Source organism: Neophocaena asiaeorientalis, unplaced genomic scaffold, assembly GCF_003031525.2.
Source record: "Neophocaena asiaeorientalis asiaeorientalis breed wild unplaced genomic scaffold, Neophocaena_asiaeorientalis_V1.1 scaffold275, whole genome shotgun sequence".
NCBI classification, from domain to species: domain Eukaryota; kingdom Metazoa; phylum Chordata; class Mammalia; order Artiodactyla; family Phocoenidae; genus Neophocaena; species Neophocaena asiaeorientalis.
In genome coordinates, this window is record NW_020173679.1 from 3001778 (window position 1) to 3021253 (window position 19476).

General features: G+C 52.8%; 1 protein-coding gene across 1 annotated transcript in view; it reads right to left on the minus strand.

The window, feature by feature from the left end:
- Window positions 1–19476, minus strand: part of LOC112402756 (protein-arginine deiminase type-4-like) — a 57750-nt gene that overhangs the window by 19313 nt on the left and 18961 nt on the right. Inside the window, 1 exon segment of the mRNA XM_024749889.1 lies at window positions 19236–19347. Within this exon segment, the coding sequence (XP_024605657.1) occupies window positions 19236–19347 (112 nt within the window).

A 19476-nucleotide genomic window follows, 5' to 3' on the forward strand; every position in this document is an offset into this window, starting at 1 on the left:
CTCGACGAGGACAGCATTGGTGGTAGGGGTCTGGTCTGAGCAGGTTCAAGGGAAAGTGAGGAAAAACTGAGGATGCAGAGAGGTGGGGGAGTGGAGTTTGAAGACTACACAGAATCAGGTCTAAGAACAGACACTCTAGCTGGTTCCTTAAGAGAATAGGCATAATAACTTGTTCCTATTAAGGGAATAGATGTAGTTTGTTCTGGAACAATCTAAAGAGGAGGGCAGGAGGGGTAGTGGCTTCCTACATCAGTGAGAACTGCTGAAGGAATGTTATTGAATGAGAGGGGAAAGAGTCTGGTATGGTTAAGATTAACTTGGGACCAGACACGTCATCCATTGCAACAGAGGAAGCGGAATGTAGGACCCTGACACAGGTAGGTGGATGACGTGAACACATGGGGTCCCGATGGCCTCTGTTCTGGTCAGAGAATGAGGTCAGCAGTGAGCTTTGAGGGACCATGGGAACGGGTACTGTGTGAATCCATCTGTGACCCACGGGAGGCATCTCGTTACAGGCAGAGCCCCCTTCAGCCCCTCTCGCCTCTGCAAAGCCCACCCCTCCTCTCCAGGGCTGGGAGCACACTCACCAATGCTCGTGAGGTAGAGCACAGCTGTGGCCATGGGGACATCTTCATTGTGCTGGTAGTAGGAGACCGAAACCTGTGGAGACAGCACCCAGCACCCATGGGAGCATTAGAGGGCAGGGGGGCCAGAGCAGGACCCTGAGCCATGTACCTGTGTCTGGCCGTTTGACCTTGGTCTTGAGTTACAGTTTCTGAGCTTCCGGTGCCTTGCTGTGAGCCAGTACAGAGTCACCGTACTGTAATAACCCCCGTGTATAACATGCTGTGACCCTCCAGGCCCTTCCACACCGAGGCCTCACAACAACCCATCCAGGTGGGCTCTACCCGCAAGGGCAGAGAGATCGAGGGACTAAATCATTCAGCCAGAAAAAGGGGTGGCATAGAATTTACAATCTTGGCTGTCCAGCTCTAGAGGTCAAGCTTTAAGTCACACTATACATCCTCCCCACTCTACCTGCCCCTCCTGGGACCCCTCCTGTTGCCCCATGAGATGGGTCATGAGGATGTGGGGCCTCCAATGGGTTAAGCTGCCCAAAAGGAAGCAGGACACTGGGACGGGATAGTCTTTCCTGTGCCCCACACCAAACTCTGCTTCCAGAGGAGTCTTTAGACAAAGACCTGCCTTTCAGCCACTGGCCTTGACCACAGGCCTTCACCACGAACCACAGAACTAGCCATTAGCTGGGGCCAGGAGTAAGCATCTCACTGTCGACGGTGCTGGAGGCTGAGCCCTGGGCAGAGAACACGTCTCAGCTCCTCTAGGCTCAGCTGGGCCACATCGCAGCCTCCACCCTTATCTGTGAGATGCTCAGTCTTACCTAAGTGTACCGCCTGCCTGTTAGGGAGTTGCCTGCCCTGCGCACAGAGTGTAGAGAGGGGTGTGTACTGCCCTCAGCCAGCCCCACTTAGTCCTCTGCTAACTGCCCTCCAGAAAGTTCTGCCACCACGAGTCCCCTGGTCCTGAAAGTGCTTCCTCAGCTGTTCTCACCCTCAGCCTCACATTGGAGTCACCTGGGAGCTGTGAAGCCCCAGAGGTTGATTTGATGGGCAGGGGGTGTGGCCTGGGCATCAAATGGTTCTAATCACTCAGAACCACCACTAACCATTCAGACTCTGATGAGCCTGTTTTACGAGGTGGAAGGGCACCTCTCCCTCACAGGGGCTCCGTTGGGGTGACAGCCTGCCCAGGGGAAAGGGCACGGACTTGGGCTTAGATCCTGGCCCTGTCCCACGGTAGTTATGCTATTTAGGTTTACAGGGGTCTCTCTAGCTCTGTTTCCTTGTTATGTAAAAGGAGGTAATGCCAGCCTCTGGAAATTCAACTCACGACACCTAGTGCTCAGCGTTGAACTCAGCGTAGCTCTTGAGGTTCATTAAGAGGCTGGGAGATCAGTCTTAGCCAAAAAGCCCATTTGAGTTGTGCTGCTGAAACCTTTTAAGCCAGACTTCAAAAGCAGCTAATTTGGAAGCTGGTGTCCTGGTCAGAAGCACATATGGAGGAGACAGACATGTTTGAGCTTGAATCCCTGTTCAGCTGATTACTGGCTTGGGCAGAGCACTTCCCTCACTCAGTGCCTCAGTTTCTCCGTCTGTAAAATGGGGTCACGGAGTGCCCACCTCACAGGTTTGCTGCAAGCACTGAGTAAGGTCAGATGTGCAAAACATTTGGCACTGAATTTCTCATAGACTCAGAGCTCAGGAAACGTCAGCTGTTAGAAGGGAGACCCCAGGGGTCGTGTTAGCTCCATCTCCTGGGGGAGTCCCCCTCATCTTCCCCCGCCAAGACCTACCTTGCCCTTGTCGTTGGCAGAGCTGGGGGACGTCATCCCCACCAGCACGTTCGTGGGACGTGACAGGGGCCACCAGTTCATGGCAGCCTCCTCCCCGATCTTTACTGGGTCTGTGCCGTAGATTTGGACCACGACTCCCGGAGAGCTATCGACGGTGAAGGACTCGCACTGCTGCGGGGCACACCTAGGTAGCCCGGCAAGGAGACAGAAGTTGGGGCACAAGAGCCTCACCTTCTCGGCCTGGAGTGTAGCTGGTGTGGAGGGGAGTGCCCCCCCAGCCTCTCGGGTGCTGAGACACCCTAACTTATGGTCAGGGCAGTTTTGGGGTCCTAACACAACTTCAGCCTTACACTTACCATGCCCTGCTCCAAGGACCCCCATGTCCCCCCTCCGACAAGCTCCAGCCCAGACCCCATCCTCCCACCAACACTCTAGAAGTTACCAAGCTATTGATACATCTTATTTATAAACTCCTGACTTCCAAGGTGGGGAGAGCCACTTGTCTCAGCCACGAGGGATCCCTACAGGGGAAAAACATTGGGAGGTCTGTGCCGTGACCTGGGGGAGACATGGCCTCGTGAGTCACCTCCCCACCGAAGCTCCAGCTCACGGGAGCCTCCCTCACTCAATCTTCACGGCTGCCCTGGGAGCCAACCTCACCCCCATTTCACACGTAAGGGGACCAAGAAGGGGCAAGGCTCTTGCTTCTAAGGCCCCACAGCCCATGAGGGGCAGAAGGAGGACTGGGGGGCCCTTAAAGACCCAAACTGGGCTCCCTAAGATGAGGCAGGACAGCAGGGTAATATACGGAGAATGGAGGTAACCCCCAACTCCCGCATAATCCAAGGGCAGCCTCAGGAGGGCAATGAGGCACCAGCCCGGCCCCGCCCCCAGCTCCTCACCCATTGACATCCAAGTAGATTTCCATGCCCTGCACACAAATGGCATGGGCAGGGCTCTCCAAGGACAGATGGACAGTGCTCTGGAAGGACATGGCACGGCCCTCCAAGCTGACCGCCCCCAGACCTGCTCAGCAGCCCTCACACACCGGCCTCGAATAACCCTGGGGCTCCCCCATCGCCCAGCCCTCTTATGGGCTCAGGGCCTCTCCAGCCCGCCCCCTTGTTAAGCAGCTACCCAAGTGTAACTGATTTTCTCCATGCAGGTTTGCTGGGAAGAAGGGAGGTGCCCAGGAGCAGCTGGGGTCAGAGCCCGTGCAGCATGAACTTATGAAGCACCTAGTGCCTGCAGACCCTCGGAGGCTGAGGCTGGCTGCCTACGTCTCCAGCCTCCAGCTGGGAGCAAGAGGGGCTCTGGGAAGCTGGTGCCTGGGACTGGTCAACCTGGCCATGGCGCTGGAGGCTTAACTCAGCTGGAAGCTCTTAGGAGCAAATATCTGTAGGGGGTGCATGGGGCAGTGGTCAGGAGGGGGGCATGTGGCAGCACCTCTAGGCTCTGGGGCCTGGATTCTAAGGTGTGTGTTTCTTGGAAATTGATGAGTGCTGGACCAGTGGTCCTCAGCACTCTGGTGGTTGCAAAAATGATCCGGGGATGGGGGCTTCTTTTTTTTTTTTTTTTTTGCGGGACGGCAGGTGGACTCTCAACCACTGCGCCACCAGGGAAGCCCTGGGGACTTCTTAAAGTTGCACATTCCTGGGGTGTGGTCCAGGAAGCTGCCCCCCCTCCCCAGGTGATTAGGGGGATCCTTGACCATAGCTGTGTCACCAGCTCCCAGCAGGGGCCGGGCAGGTATTGGTGGAATGAATGGATGAAAGAGCCCCGCTGAGCGCGTCACCAGCTGCTCCCCATCTCTGCTGAGTTCACTGAGCAAAGAAACGAGAACACCTGTTCCAGCCCACCAGGCTTACCAGCTAGCTTTAAAACTGTTCATTTTATGTTTTAAGTGTGGGTTATAGTTATTCGTGAATAGCTATGACATTCATGGGTCCAAGTTCAAAAGGGGCTTAGCAACAGTTTCCCTCCTCCTGTTTCTCACCCACTCAGTTCCCTTACGTGCAGGCAGCCAGAGGCATCAGGTTCTTCTAAGTCTTTCCAAATAAATGTTATGCGTCACCAGGCCGACATGAACCTGTCTCCTCCCCTTTCCTGCATTTATATAAATGGTGATATACATGCTGCATAGTATCCCGTGCCTCACTTTGTTCCCTTCATTGTATTTATAACTCAGAGAGGAGTTCTTCGTATCAGTAGGTAAAAAGCAACCTGAGCCTTTTTGGTGGCTGTGTAGTATTCTGAGGAAGGCTGTACAATCATATATAAGCGTTTGTGTTCAGTCTTTTGCCCTGGCACACGATGCCGTGATGAGTAACCTGTGTGTAACTGCCTGGGGGACATAAGTTGGGTACCGTGTGAAGGCTGCCGGTGAGTCAGGCTTGGTGACTTCGAGATTAAAAAGAAAACTAGCCCTCCTTGGAGGCTTTAAGCATGCAGCATAACTGCAGGAGTGGCTTTTTGGGGGGGCTCTTGGAGGCAGGGGGTGGTCAGGAAGACCCTAACTGCCCCTCTGGTAGGAGGAACCCATCATGTGTATGCTCTCACCCCAAATGGCTCACCCGCACCCATCCACCCATCTGTTCCCACACAAGCCAGCCAGAGCCTGGCTGGAGGAGAGGGATGGTCTGACTTGGGAGGGGTCGAGAGGGCTGGACTCAGGGTTCTGGAGCAGAAGAGCATGGGAGTTCTGTCCCTCCCACCTTTGGGCAGCTCTGCTTTGTGCGGGGCTCTGAGTATAGCGGGGAGGGGCACCCTCGGCCTGGTGCATGGAGAACCCTCAGGGCATGAGAGGGGCTTGGAGGGATCTAGAGCAGGTCCTGCACCCCCTCTAGGGGGATTCCTGTTCACCACTGACTCTCCAGCATCCACAAGAGTCGTGGACATAGTAGGTACTCAATAAGTTTTTGTGGTCCAAATGACTAAATGACCCCCAGTCCCCGCAAAAGATAACCCAGTGGGCTTCCCCACGTCTCTCCAATGAAGCGAGGGGTTTGTAACCATAAGGCAACTTTTACATGGATTCCCATGTTTCCTCACATGCCGATTCAGTGTAGGAAGTCCTCCCTCAGCTCCTCAGTGACGTTTCCTGAGACAATCAACTCCCATGGTCACTTTGGGTCACTGGTGGACATTATGGTATGCCACCTGACCCCCTCTTCAGGGCGGAGGCATTAATTCCCAGCTGCTATGAGTGTTGGCTTCCGGCTGCTCACAGCAAGTCCCTTTCCTGGAATCGTCTACTGCCAATTCCCAAGGTTACAGTCCCTCCTTGGGGGCAGCTACATCCAATGTGGGGAGACAAAGGGCAGGCTGCTTGTCTTAATTCAGGACAACTCCGAGGGCCCAGCCCCAGAGCATGCCAGGGGATTTCCCAGAACCTTTGTGGTCACTACATCCCAGTTCATCGTCTCCCACTGCCGCCCAGACTCCCTCCCACCTATGGTTCCTAAGAGCACCCTCCCACCATTCCCCCCACCCCGCCCCCCGCCCAGAAACCTCCTGTGGGCAGAATCTGTTTCCGGGAAACAGACATAAAACAGTCACCAAACAATCTCAATTCAGAGGTTTGAAAGTTGAATCCCACACAAAAGAAAACCCCTTAATTTGCTTTTATGAAACTAAATCTATCCCCCCACAAAAGGTGATAATTATGTGATGGGATAGAGGTATCAGCTAACACTACAGTGGTCATCGTATTGCAATATATAAATGTATCAAATCAACACGTTTGTACACCTTAAACTTACACAACGTATATGTCAATTATATCTCAATTTTTAAAAAGTTAAGTCTTTCCCGTTAGGATTTAATGCAGCTGCAAAACTTAGAACTCTGGAAAGGGGATGCTTGGCTTCTTTCTTCCCCTTCTATCTGTCCAGCTGGCAAGTGGTGGTTCCTAACCTGTAGTAGGTTGAATAATAGCCCCCGAAAGATATCAAGGCCCTAATCCCTGGAACCTGTGTTATCTCATATAGAAAGAGTCCTGGCAGTTGTGACTAAGAGTTTTTGAGCTAAGATTATCCTGGATTATCTGGGTGGGCCGTAAATGCCATCACAAGTGTCTTTATAAGAGAAGCAGAGGGAGTGACATACACAGAAGGAGAAGGCAACGACCACACAGGCAGAGACTGGAGCGATGCAGCCACCAGCCGAGGCATGCCGACAGCCACCAGAAGCTGGAAGAGGCAAAGGGTGGATTCTCCCCTAGGGCTCTGGAAGGGACCCGGCCTTGCGGACATCTTGATTTCAGCCCATTGAAACTGGTTCTGGACTTCTGGCCTCTAGAACTGTGAGAGGATAAATTTCTGTTGTTTTAAGCCACCAAGTTTGTGGTAATTTGTTAGAGCAGCTGCAGAAAACTAACGTGATTGCAGGAGAAGGGAGGGGAGATGGGTGTGAGGGAGGGAGGGAGGCAGCAGGAAAGTTCTTGCTCCTGGGCGCCACCACAAGATGCTCTACAGGGCTGGCAGGACTTAAACTGGTGCTTTCTCTCACTCGGGCTCCCCTGGCTCCTTTGCTGATGCCCCACATCCCCCATGAGCGGTTGGAGGAGGCTCACTTGCACTTAGCTGATGCAAGGGCCGCTTTAGCCGTCAGCTCATCTCTCCAGCCTTTTGCAGCTCTAGGAATCTGGCAAGGGCTTCAGCTTTTGTCTACTGAGCTCATTCACTGCTCCAGGCTGCCCTATTGGTCAGGTGTGGGGACAACCTCACACCAGCTCCCCTTGTGCACGGCCCCCTTCTGTCCACAAGAAACACTCGTGCATCTTCTGCCTCAGCAAATTCCAAGCGGGGTGGGGGTGGGGGGAGCTGACTCTCTTCAGAGAAAGAAGCACGTGGTGACCGGGTTTATGGATCCCTTTCTCCTTAGTCTGTGTGAGGGCAGACACTCCGGATGACCATCTTTTTCCACCATCATGTTCTCCACGACCCACCTGAAAACAGCATCTCTGGGTGTTTTCTGAGCATCTCAGGCTCTATGGAGCCAAAATCTGGCCTCAATCATCAAGACCTCAAGTCACCAAGTTTTATTTTCTTCAGGGGAATCTTAAGTCCTAATGTCAGGGCCATAAAAGAAAACATATGAAAAGGACACAGGGGGGACTAACAACCTCACTCCACGAAACCCATGGCTCCTATTCTGTGCCACGTCCAGCTAGACAGAGTGTGGCACAGCAGAAAACAAGAGGGACGAGACTCTGCTTTAGAGGGCTTTCTAGCTGGTGGAACGGAAATGACAAATGGGAGAGACAATGAGAATTTGCTGATGTCTGAAACGTTTGCGTGTTTGAAACGACAGTCAGTTCTCATGTCCCCCTTGGGTTCTTGCATTCCATGTCTGTTGCCTTTTTTCCAAAGGACAATGTGACCAGAAATCAGGCTGCACCTTTGCCCTTGAACCTGATAAATATCGCTCTGTGGTATCCGGAGAAGCCTGAGGCTGACACGACTTCATCTCTGCTGCTCTTTCCTGCCGAGTGTCCCTGTGATCCAGTCAACTTTTTATAACTTTATTTTTTTAATCATGAAATACAGAGGAGTGCAGTTAACATACACACACATTAAAGCAAATAATCAAATGAGCCTCTGTATACCTCAGGCAGTTCACCTGGCTGGCTGTTTGGAAACTGACTTCAGTGCAGCTCTGGGGATGTGCTGCACCCCTGGGGGGGCTCAGCCCCCCCCTCCCCCCTCAGTCTCCCTCAGAGGCTCCTTGGGAAGATTAGAATCAACTAGGCTCAGATCATAGAAAATTTTATAGACCCAACGTATGCCCGGGAAAGAAAGACATACGCAGGAATGTTGGCCTTCAGTGTATCCCAGTCGAACCTTCAAGTTTGTAATATTCAATTCGACCATGACAGTGAGTGAATGAGTGAATGAATAAATGAATGAATGCCAGGAGCATCAGCTTGACCTCACATACAAAGTGACTGTAAAACGTCACTGCAGGGGCTTCCCTGGTGGCGCAGTGGTTGAGAGTCCGCCTGCCGACGCAGGGGACACGGGTTCGTGCCCCGGTCCGGGAGGATCCCACATGCCGCGGAGCGGCTGGGCCCGTGAGCCATGGCCGCTGAGCCTGCGCGTCCGGAGCCTGTGCTCCGCAACGGGAGAGGCCACAGCAGTGAGAGGCCCGCGTACCGCAAAAAAAAAAAAAAAACGTCATTGCAGCTTCTCACAGCAGAAGTGAGTTTTCAATGCCACGACCATGTTGGGGTCCTCGGTGAGGATTTCAGGGGCTGGGGCGCAGGGGAAGGAATCAAGCCACTGCCCAGAGGGTGATCCTCCACCCCTCCCCGGGAGCCAAAATGTCCCCAAGAGCTCCTGCTCTGCCTCACTGCAGGGGACCAGAGCCTCTGGCCAGGAGCTTCCGGGGGCGGGGGGCGGGGATGGGCTCAGGGCACCACGCACCACCACTTGAAGGAGAAGGGCTGCCGGCGCACGTCGGTGCCGCAGTGCACGTCCCCCTGCTGAACGTGGTAGGTGTAGAAGTCATCGATGAAGGTGCAGTGGAGGCCCAGCGGCTCCAGCAGGGACCGCACCTTCTCCCCCAGGCAACAGCGGCCGTTGATGATGGGCCCGAAGGGCTTGGGGATGCCCAGGTGCTTCCCCAGCAGCAGCACGTTCACCTGCAAAGAAGCGGGAGCCCAGGTCAGGGGCGGCAGCGTGCAGCCTGCGGCACCATCTGAGTGCCCCCTTCCTCTTCTGACCTTTGGAAATAACAGCCCCACTTCACAGATGAGCAAACTGAGGCCCAGGCCGGTAACGTGAGCTACTTAAGGCCACCCAGCGAGTCTAGGACTTATACTCAAATCTGTCGGACTCCGGGGTCCACATTCTTAACACTGCTCTCTCCTTCCCCACTGCCACCCTCTGGAAAACTCGATTACTCAAGGCCCAGCTCAAGTACCACCGCCTCCGTGAAGCTGCCGGTGAGTTAGTCATCTTCCTCTGTGTTTCCATAGCTCCCAGCACAGTGCCTGGCACAGAGTAGGCACTTAATAAATATCTGTTGATATGATCTGGTGAATAAGTGACTACCTATTTTGGGGCACCTTCCACATGTTATACCTTATGTAAGTGACTATGTTTCCTCCATTATATTGGGAGGTGGCCTGGTGAGATGAAAGGATGAGGATTTGGGCTCCAGGCCAACATGGATTTGAATCCCAGCACTACTATTATATAGCTATGTGGCCTTAGGCAAGTCACTTCGCCTCTCTGAGCCCCATCAGCACAAAGAACCCAAACACATTTCCTTTGCTGTGACAATTGGATAAGAACCTGTATGCAGAGTCTGTGCCAGCTCGTAGTAAGCACGGAGTCAGTCTCCAGGGCTTACGAGTCACTGAAGGGGCACCTCACCGCTCAGATGCAGCCCATGCCAAGTACCTGGCACTCCTCATTTCTCCGCCTTTTCCACGCCCAGGCCCACGCCCCCACTGCCCAACACGGGGCTCCTGGGAGAGTCATGGCTCAGGCTCCAGCTCCCTCTGGAGCCTCGCACAGTGGAGGTACGAAGTCGGCCCTCAGCATAGCTGATTACTTCATCTGAGATGCCTCATCCCCCATCTGTCAGCATCAGCTTTCTTGCCTGTCTGGGCTAAACTGGAGAAAAAATGAAATGCTTGGGGCCAATTTTATTCCAGGGGTTGAGAGGAGGGTGCCCCCTCCTGTCTCATTTTAGCCAAGGACCCTTTATTCTGAACAAAATCCTCTGCAGCACTTCAGTGCATGAAACAGAAAAAATCTAAACCACTGCATTCGAGGTCCTACCTTGGAAACCCAGGGCCCTGGAGAACCCAGTTTGAAGAGCACTGTGCCAGGGACTACAGGCTCTTCCCTGAACTGTGATCCACAGCCGCAGCAGGAGACGGGGCTGAAGGACCCCATAGAATTGGGTGAGGTTTCTGCCTGGCCTTTGGGTATTCTTGGAAGAGACACAGCAAGAGGGCAGAGGGACGGGAAATATATACCAGGTGACTTCAAGATGGTGCTGGGGTCAGTTAAAAGTTCTCGACAAAAGTGGATCTCCCTCAAGTTCACCCTTCAGACAGGTGAATCCCACTTAGCCCAGGCAGCGCCAGCCTAACCTCCTCAGAGAGGCCTTCCTGGACCAGTCTGAAAAGGTGCCCCACCTTTATTCCCTTCATGGTACTTAATTCGACCTGAGAGCATCTTGCTTGTCTCCGTCCCCCAGAACCTGCCCCATTCCTACCTCACCCGCCACCGAAAGTCCACAGGGGGTAGTTCAGCCAGACCCCAGGCTCTGAATCCCAGCTCTGAATCCCACCTCTTGCCAGGGACCTGGTCTCCCTGGGCATCATCTGTAAAGTGGGGGCGATGATAGTCTTTGACCCCCAGGTGGTTGCCTAAAGCCTCTGTAAGGCGGATAGGGCCGTGCAAACCCCAACGGGTGAGGAGACAACCAAGCCTCCTGGACCCAGTGCCCAGCTGGCCTCTCTGACTTAAGGCTACTCAGAAGGTCACTTCCTCACCATGTTTGGGAAAAAGGCTTCCACCTTGAGGGTCCCTTTGAAGCCTTTCTGGAGCTTGAAGAGCTGGGGGATGTCCACGATGTCCCCTTCCATCACGCCCAGCTCCTGGACCAAGGGGAAGGACCACGGACAGGGTCAGGAAGGCGGTGATGGGCACCTCCTTTTCCTCCCTCCTTCCCTCCCTCTGCTCAGTCCCTCTGCCTCTCTTTTCTGCTTCTGTGTCCCTGCCTTTCCGGTCACTCCAACGCTTGGCCTCTCTCCTGCCTCTGTCCCTCTGTTTCTGAGAGTTTCCCCCATCTTTCTCCAGCTCCAGCTTTGCCAATTCTCCCTCTTCCGTGCATCACCTTGTGTGTGTTCCTGTAGTGGTGACCGAGGTCTCCTCTCTCTCTTTCTCTCTCTCACACACACATTGACCCAAATCCCAGGGCTGTTCATCACGGAGCCCGTGGAAGGCTCTGCCTTGGGCCTCTAACCACAGGGAAGGGGGCTGGAGGTGGGGATGGGAGTGTCGGGTCTGCCCGGGATATGGCATCTCCTGGGCAGCCAGGCTAGTACCTCCACATATGAATTATGTTCTCTCAGTTTCTCGTTTGACAGAATGTCCTTTATTTTCTGCTGGGTTGTGTCTGTCATGGAGAAAAAGGAAAGAAAAAAAGCAGATGAATTCAGAGGTCCATTTTGCTCTTCCCAGCAGGTCCAGTTGGGGCTCAGTTTTCCCATCTATAAAATGGGGGCAGCAATGATTCCTAAAATATAGGTGTATTATGAGCATCTGGGAGGCAGATGACTTTAATAAAATAATCTATCAGGGTAAGTTCTCATTAAGAGTTTTACCTTCGCTCCCTTAAATTCTCTTATCTCCAAAGGGATCCCGTTTCTGGAGGGGCAAACAGAGGTCTGACCATTGCCTGATGCTACAGGACATATACAGATATTAGGTGAAAACTCTCAGCCATGGTGACTTCAACCTCTGACTGTGACCAGTGTCTGTGGATTTCACTGAAAAAAAATTTCATTCTGTGCTCCACCCAGACTGAACTTTTTTCAGGTCCTCAAACACATCTTGCGTTCTCCTGCCTCTGTGCCTTTGCTGTTCCTTCTGTCTGGAATATCTCTCTTCCTTCCATCCCACTGCCCCATTTGCCTGGCCAACTCCTGCTCATCTCTCACGCTCATGCTTGATCTTCGCCTCCTCCAGGAAGCCTTCCTTGAGCTCCTCTCAGACACCCCTCAATGCCCCTGTGTTTAGTTGTTTCCTTGACTCACTTTGCCCTGGACTCTGGATCCTGAGGGCAGGGAGCTATTCTGCCCTGTTCATACAGCATCCCCAGTACTTAGCACAAAGCCTGGTGCTCAGTGGCTGCTCAGATGTCTGTTGCCTTAATGATTCTGTCTGGCAATAGGAGACCATGTGAAGGCAGAGGAAGTTTCCCAGGTAAAAGAACAGGCACAGCCATCTTACTCTTGACCCCTTGGAACAGCAGAGCCTCCCGAAGGCCTTCCTTCATTCGCTCCTGGAACAGTTTGTAGCAGGACCTGGGGCTGGCCAGGAGCAGCCAGAAGCCCTGGAGGCAGAAACCCTGGGGTCAGAGGTCAGCTTTGCCCCTGGGTCTCCTAAGGAGGAAGGCTCTGCTGAGGGTACGGGGAGTGTGGGTTTGGACCTGGGCAGGCCGCCTTTTACATGCCCCCTCCTGGGGGTGAGGGAAAAACAGAGTCAGGAAGGTAAGGTCAGTCACCCCCAGGCAGAGGCAGAGCTGTGTTTGGAAACCCAAGAAGAAGGCATGTGGCTTCCTCCAGGGAGCCCCCCGGACTGCACCTTCTTGTGCACTGGAACGAAGCTCAGGAACTCATCCACATGGCCCACAGCCAGCCAGTCGGAGTAGAGTTTCACAGGGGCCTGCACCTGCTGGGCACTGAGGAAATCCTGCAGGTCCTGGTGCGTGTCCTGGCTTTCCTTGCTGCCAACGCGGGGTTAAAGGAGTGTTATGGGGAGATGGGGGTGGGGGAGCCAACAAAGGTGGGGATTAACAAGGAAGTCTCTTCCGGACTGGGACTTGGCGAAGAGGTCAAGGTTCTCCTTCAAGGAAGGGATTCAGGACCCTGGGATACCTTTTTTTTTTTTTTTATTACATCTCCATCTTCATGAGAAGACCGGGCAGGTGACACACCTCTCATCCCCGTATTAGTTTCCAGCTGCTGCTGTAACCCAATTCGTGGCTTCAAACAACACACATTTATCTCTTACAGTTCTGAGGTCAGAAGTCTGAAATCAGTTTCACTGGGCTAAAATCAAGGGGTGGCATGTTGGTTCCTTTTGGAGGCTCTGGCAGAGAATCCATTTTCTTTCCTTTTTCAGCTTCTAGTGGCCACGTTGGCTGGTCACCTCTTCTTGCATCTCTTCAATGCCCATCACTCCAACCTCTGTTGCTGTCATCACATGCATTTTCCCACCGCAACCCACCTTCCTCCCTCTCACAAGGAGCGCTGTGATTACATAGAGCCCACCCAGATCCTGAGAATTCCCATCTCAAAATCCCTAACTTAATCACATCTGCAAAGCCCCTGTTGCCATGTAAGACAGCATCTGCTTCTGGGGATTAGGCCGCATTTGAGGAGCCATCATTCGGTCTACTTACTGCACCTATAACTCGGCTTCCTACGAGTCGATGGTCTGTACCCTGGGGCTTCATGGGGGCCACAGACTCCCTGAAAACAGATTCCAAATAGTGAGCTTGGGTGCATTTTTCTGGGAAGATGACTAGTCTCAAGGAGGTCTGTGATAGCATAAGTCTAAAAACCATCATTTCCAAATCGTCCCTTTCTCTCTAAAACCCATGCCAACCTGACTTCCTCCCCGGCTGGGCCGTCAACACTGCTCCCTCGAGGTCTTCGTGGTCACACAGCTAAACCCAAGGGCAGTGCCCAGGCTTCCTTGTCCATTAGCAGCATCCGAGTCAGCTGGTCACCCCCATGTCCCTTCCACACTTTCTGTACTTTGCTTCGGCCATTGCTCCCTCTCAGCCTCCTGTGCACTGGGGGCCCCAGACCTGGTCCTTGATTCACTCCCTCCTTTGACGATCTCCCCCAGTCTCATGAAATACCATCCACGTGCTGACCATGCCCACGTTTATATCTCGGTCTGTATTTCCCTCCCAAACGCCGTACATGTTGTACAATGTCTGACTTGGATGTTGACTAAATATCTCACATTTGCCCCAAGCAGAACTGCTGATCCCCGCTTCCCAGCTCCTTGTTCCCTGTTCCTCCCTCAGTCCTCTCATCTCAAGGGATGACATCTGCCACTCACAAGGGTCAAAACCTGAAGTCATCTAGGCTTGTCTCTCCCTCACAGCATCAGGAAATCCCATTGGCTCTGTCCTCAAAACATGTCCCAAATCTGGCTGTTTCTCACCCCCTCCCCTGCTCCCCTTGTCTGCAACCCCATCATCTTTCCAGTTACAGCACCAGCCTCATCCCCACTCTCCCTGCTCCCACCCTTGCCCCACTGCCGTCCATTCTCAGTGGGCAGCCAGAGGTTCTCTTTAATAACATCAATCAGGTCATAATCATCCTCTGTTTAAGACTCTGCAATGATTCCCCAGTTTCTCAGATTCTAAACAAATGGCTTTACGATGGCCAAGAAGCTCACAGGATCCATCTCCCCACTACACCTCATCCCCGTCACCTCTCTGCCTCTCCTACCACTTTGCCTCTTGCTCACTCAGCTCCACCCCTTCAGGCCTCCTCGCTATTCTGTGAACATGCCAGGCGTGCCCTGCCTCAGGGCCTTTGCACTGGCCGTTCCACTGCCCAGAACACTCTTCACCAAGATATCTACAGAGTCAACTTCTTCACCTCTTTCCTGTTTTTGCTCCAGTGTCAGCTTCTCAAAGAGGCCTCCCCTGACCATTTTATTTAAAATTGCAATCCAGTCCCCCCACCACTCTGGCACCTGTGAGCCCCTTGATTCTGCTCTTTCTTTTTCTGTAGTACTTGATTTCACCTCCCAACATATAATGTAATGTCTTTATTCATTAAACATATTGTTCCTTGTCAATCTCTCTGGGCTAGAATGTCAGCTCCATGAGGGCAGGGGCCTTGGCATTGCTCACCAATAGATTCCAAGTACCTAGAACAGGGCTGGGCACAGAGTATGTGCTCAAATAACATTTGATGAATGAATAGCAAATTCATCCAAGTCACTGCCCTGGCTGTCGCCATGAGAAGAAAGCTACCTAGGCTGCAGGCTTGGATTTCTGCAGGCGAATGAAGGGGTATCCATGGTCTGGAAAAGGGCCCCCCAACCCAGAGCAAGATGTGCAGGAGATGCTCACATGTGCTACTCGCTACAGATTCCAGCACAGGCTTAGAATGTGTCCAAGTTCTCCTCCAGTCTTTCTGGTTCATCAAAGATGAAGGTCCCAGAGTGGCTGATGCAAATCCATCCTTAACACCCGCTAACCTCCCGTCTTAACAAGCGGAGGGTGAAACCTGGTTCGGAGTTTTTGCAGTCATTTGTGTGGAGCTGGATTTAATAGCACTCTTGTTTTCATTCTGTTTAACTTCAAGGTTCAATACTTCTACTTATGGCAAGTGCTACTGGTGTTCCACTGACCGGTTTAAAATGTACTGATGTTGTCTTGTGGGAGAACACCCACCACGTGTAAGCTACATGCTAAGTGCCTGGTGTACAGTGATGGGCACTACGGCCCAGGCGTGCCCTTGTGGTGCTTCCAGTCTAGCAGGGAGACAGAGGATGGAAAGTAAACAGTCTGGTGATTTATAACAGAAGGAACCAGCAGTGCTACAGTGGAGAATGCCAGGGGCGTGGATGTGTCCTTCAGTACCAGGATGGCCTCACTAAGGAGGGCATTGAAGCTGAGACCTGAAGGTGGAGAAGCAGCCAGACATGTGAACCGGGAAGCTAACCGGGAAGCGGGAACAGCATATGAAAAGGCCCTGGGGCAAGCACAAGTTGGGTACATTTGAAGAACAGGAAGGAGGCCAGTGGGGCTGGAGCCAGGTGAGGGACAGGAAAAGTGGCCCATGACGGGGTTGGAGAAGCAGATGGGGCCGTTGCCTGGTGAGGAGTTTGACTTTTTTTTAACATCTTTATTGGAGTGTAATTGCTTTACAATGGTGTGTTAGTTTCTGCTTTATAACAAAGTGAATCAGCTATACATATACATATATCCCCATATCTCCTCCCTCTTGCATCTCCCTCCTTCCCACCCTCCCTATCCCACCCCTCTAGGTGGTCACAAAGCACCGAGCTGATCTCCCTGTGCTATGCGGCTGCTTCCCACTAGCTATCTATTTTACATTTGGTAGTGTATATATGTCCATGCCACTCTCTCACTTCGTCCCAGCTTACCCTTCCCCCTCCCCATATCCTCAAGTCCATTCTCTATGTGTGCATCTTTATTCCTGTCCTGCCCCTAGGTTCTTCAGAAACTTTTTTTTTTTTTTAGATTCCATATATATGTGTTAGCATACGGTATTTGTTTTTCTCTTTCTGACTTACTTCACTCTGTATGACAGACTCTAGGTCCATCCACCTCACTACAGATAACTCAATTTCGTTTCTCTTTACGGCTGAGTAACATTCCATTGTATATATGTGCCACATCTGCTTTATCCATTCATCTGTCGATGGACACTTAAGTTGCTTCCATGTCCTGGCTATTATAAATAGAGCTGCAATGAACATTGTGGTACCTGACTCTTTTTGAATTATGGTTTTCTCAGGGTATATGCCCAGCAGTGGGATTGCTGGGTCGTATGGTAGTTCTAGTTGTAGTTTTTTAAGGAACCTCCATACTGTTTTCTATAGTGGCTGCATCAATTTACATTCCCACCAACAGTGCAAGAGGGTTCCCTTTTCGAGGAGTTTGACTTTGATCCCAATTCTTTTCCTGAGTGATTTGAATACCCCAGATGAGAGTGGCTAAGAGACCGTCGCAGCCCCCCTCTTCCGAGGCTGTCTGTGGGTTGGGTGAGGACACCTGTGCTGCGGTGTCTGTCTGTCTGCCTGGCAGCTGGCTTGTGACGTCAGAGAGCCTAGCCTTCGTCACTCTTGGAGACATGGCCACGGAACACAATAGGACTAAAATCAGCGAGAAGGGCCAAAGTCTCAGCACAACAGGCAAATTCATCCTGTTGCTCCTGAAACAGGATTAACCTGATTCTGTGGCAGAGAGACACCAGTGACCCCAACTAAATCCCCTCATTGTCACCACTCAGCACAGGAGAACAAGCGAGTTAAACTCAAGTTTCTTTTCAAAGCCTCCTGTGTGGGCAGGGCTGCTTCCTTTCCCCTTGGGGCACAGGGTGCTCCTTGGAAAGCCATTCACCACAGCAAACCTTGCACCCCGCACTCTTTCCTTTGTTTTCCCTGGTGCCTGAGGTTAGGGGGCTGTCCAGGCTCAGATCGCAGGCCTGGGGTCTTACTGGGAAAGCAGGGAGCAGGGTGCTCATGGCCCAGTTCGAATTCTAGCTTCACTCTCTTTTTGTGTGACTTCAGGAAAGCTGCTTCACTTCTCTGAGCCTCAGTTTCTTCATCTATAAAATGGGTCTAGGGCTTCCCTGGTGGCACAGTGGTTGAGAGTCCGCCTGCCGAGGCAGGGGACACAGGTTCATGCCCCGGTCCGGGAAGATCCCACATGCCGTGGAGCGGCTGGGCCCGTGAGCCATGGCCGCTGAGCCTGCGCGTCCGGAGCCTGTGCTCCGCAACGGGAGAGGCCACAACAGTGAGAGGCCCGTGTACCGCAAAAAAAAAAAAAAAAAAATGGGTCTAGTGATAGCATCTACCTTAGAGGTTGTTAGATTAAATGAGTCAGCTCATGTAAGAATCTAGCCCTGTGACTGCCACAGAACGCATGCTCAATAACTGTAGCCATTATTATTACTATTATCATTATTATTCTTTGCTGAGTTTGCCCGAAACTGCCAGGTCAGTCAAGCATGACTCACTAATATGTCACCCTCGCCCCATCCCCCAAACACACGTAGAGACCTTGGCTGATAAAGTCACACGGAGGAAGTGACCACTCTGATCCTGAACACCCCCATGTCCCAGAGGGAGCCCCCCAAAGACCAGCCTCCCACCCAAAAGACAGAGCCTCCAGCTGGACATTGGGGAAGGTTCTGGTCCTGGCCCTACCCTCGCCTTCCAGCAAGACGTCTTTTTTTTTTTTTGGCTGCACTGCACAGTATGTGGGATCTTAGCTCTCCGACCAGGGATGGAATCCACGCCCCCTGCAGTGGAAGCATGAAGTCTAATCCACTGGACCGCCAGGGAAGTCCCAAGAACATCTATGGAGAGGACTTATGTCCTCGGCAGGGTTTTCCTGAGGACAAAGTGAGCTCATGGCCAGAAAGGGCTTTGGGAAGGGAAGAGCCAGATCTCATCACATCACAAAAGTTCCCCGGCCACCTGTGTGGTGGCTCCATCCGAAATTGCCATTCTTGGAGGTAAAAAATGGTGGCATATCAGACACTTCTTCTGGTTCAACCTGATTTAACACAGATGGAAGGATGAGAAAGGGAGAGAGGGTATTATTTGGAGGTTTAGAAGAAAGAAGAATGAATTCCCCCTGGAAGGATTGAGGACATTTACGGAGGAGATTCGAGCTGGGATATGACGGGACTGATTTGGACGTGGGGGTAGGAATGGGGAGGGCGGCTGGAGAGAAGGAACAGGGCTATGGGATGGGTTGGGAGCAGGGCGGGCAGCATGGAAGGAGAGGCACGGAGGCTCAGTCAGCCCGCCAACTGCCCACTGGCACCACCCAATGCCAGGTTCTCGGTGCTGAGCTGAATGAGACTCCCTCTCTGCCCTCAGGGGGCTTATGGCACAACGGGGTGGAGGGGGAGCCTGGCACAGAGACGGAATGGTGATCCAATGTGGCTGGTGTGGGACAGCCAGATTGAGAGGCAAGCTGAGAAGGAGGAGATGGGAGCCATGGAAAGTGCTGGAGCAGGGGTGTGGCCTGGCCTGGTGGCCGAGCCCGGGAAGGCTGGCTTGGAGGGAGGCTGCTAGGGGGAATGGTTGAGCTCCAGCTCCCTGAGCTTTGCAGCATTTCCTCAATTTCCTGAAGTTGCCTGAGAGTTTTCAAGCAGGAAGGTGGTCATCTTGGTGACCACAGCGGGCATGACGTGGCCACAGTAGATGTCAGTGGAGTCACTTGCCTGAGCCCTCCGTCTGTGAGGACCCTCAGAGGCTCCTAACTCCCTGCCTGTCTGAGGAAAGGTGACCAGCCAGGTGCTCGGCCGAGCCCTAGGAGCCCAGGTCCCCGTGTCCCTTGACCCTCAGGGATGCGCCTCCTGTGTGCCTGGGCCACGCACCTGCATCCACCGGTCATTCATGCTCTCTTCCTTGGCACAGACCATCAGCCTGCACCTGGCTTTCTTGGCCAGAGCAGCCACTGACTTCAGGAAATCCTCATTTTCAAATAACCTAGAAAGAACAGAAAAAACAACCTCCTTAGTGCCCTTGATTCAGCAGCCAGTGGCCTTGGCTGGCCTCCGAGGGGGCAAGCTGGACCCCCTGGGGTGTCTCTAGGGATGGAGCAGGACCTCAGGGCTG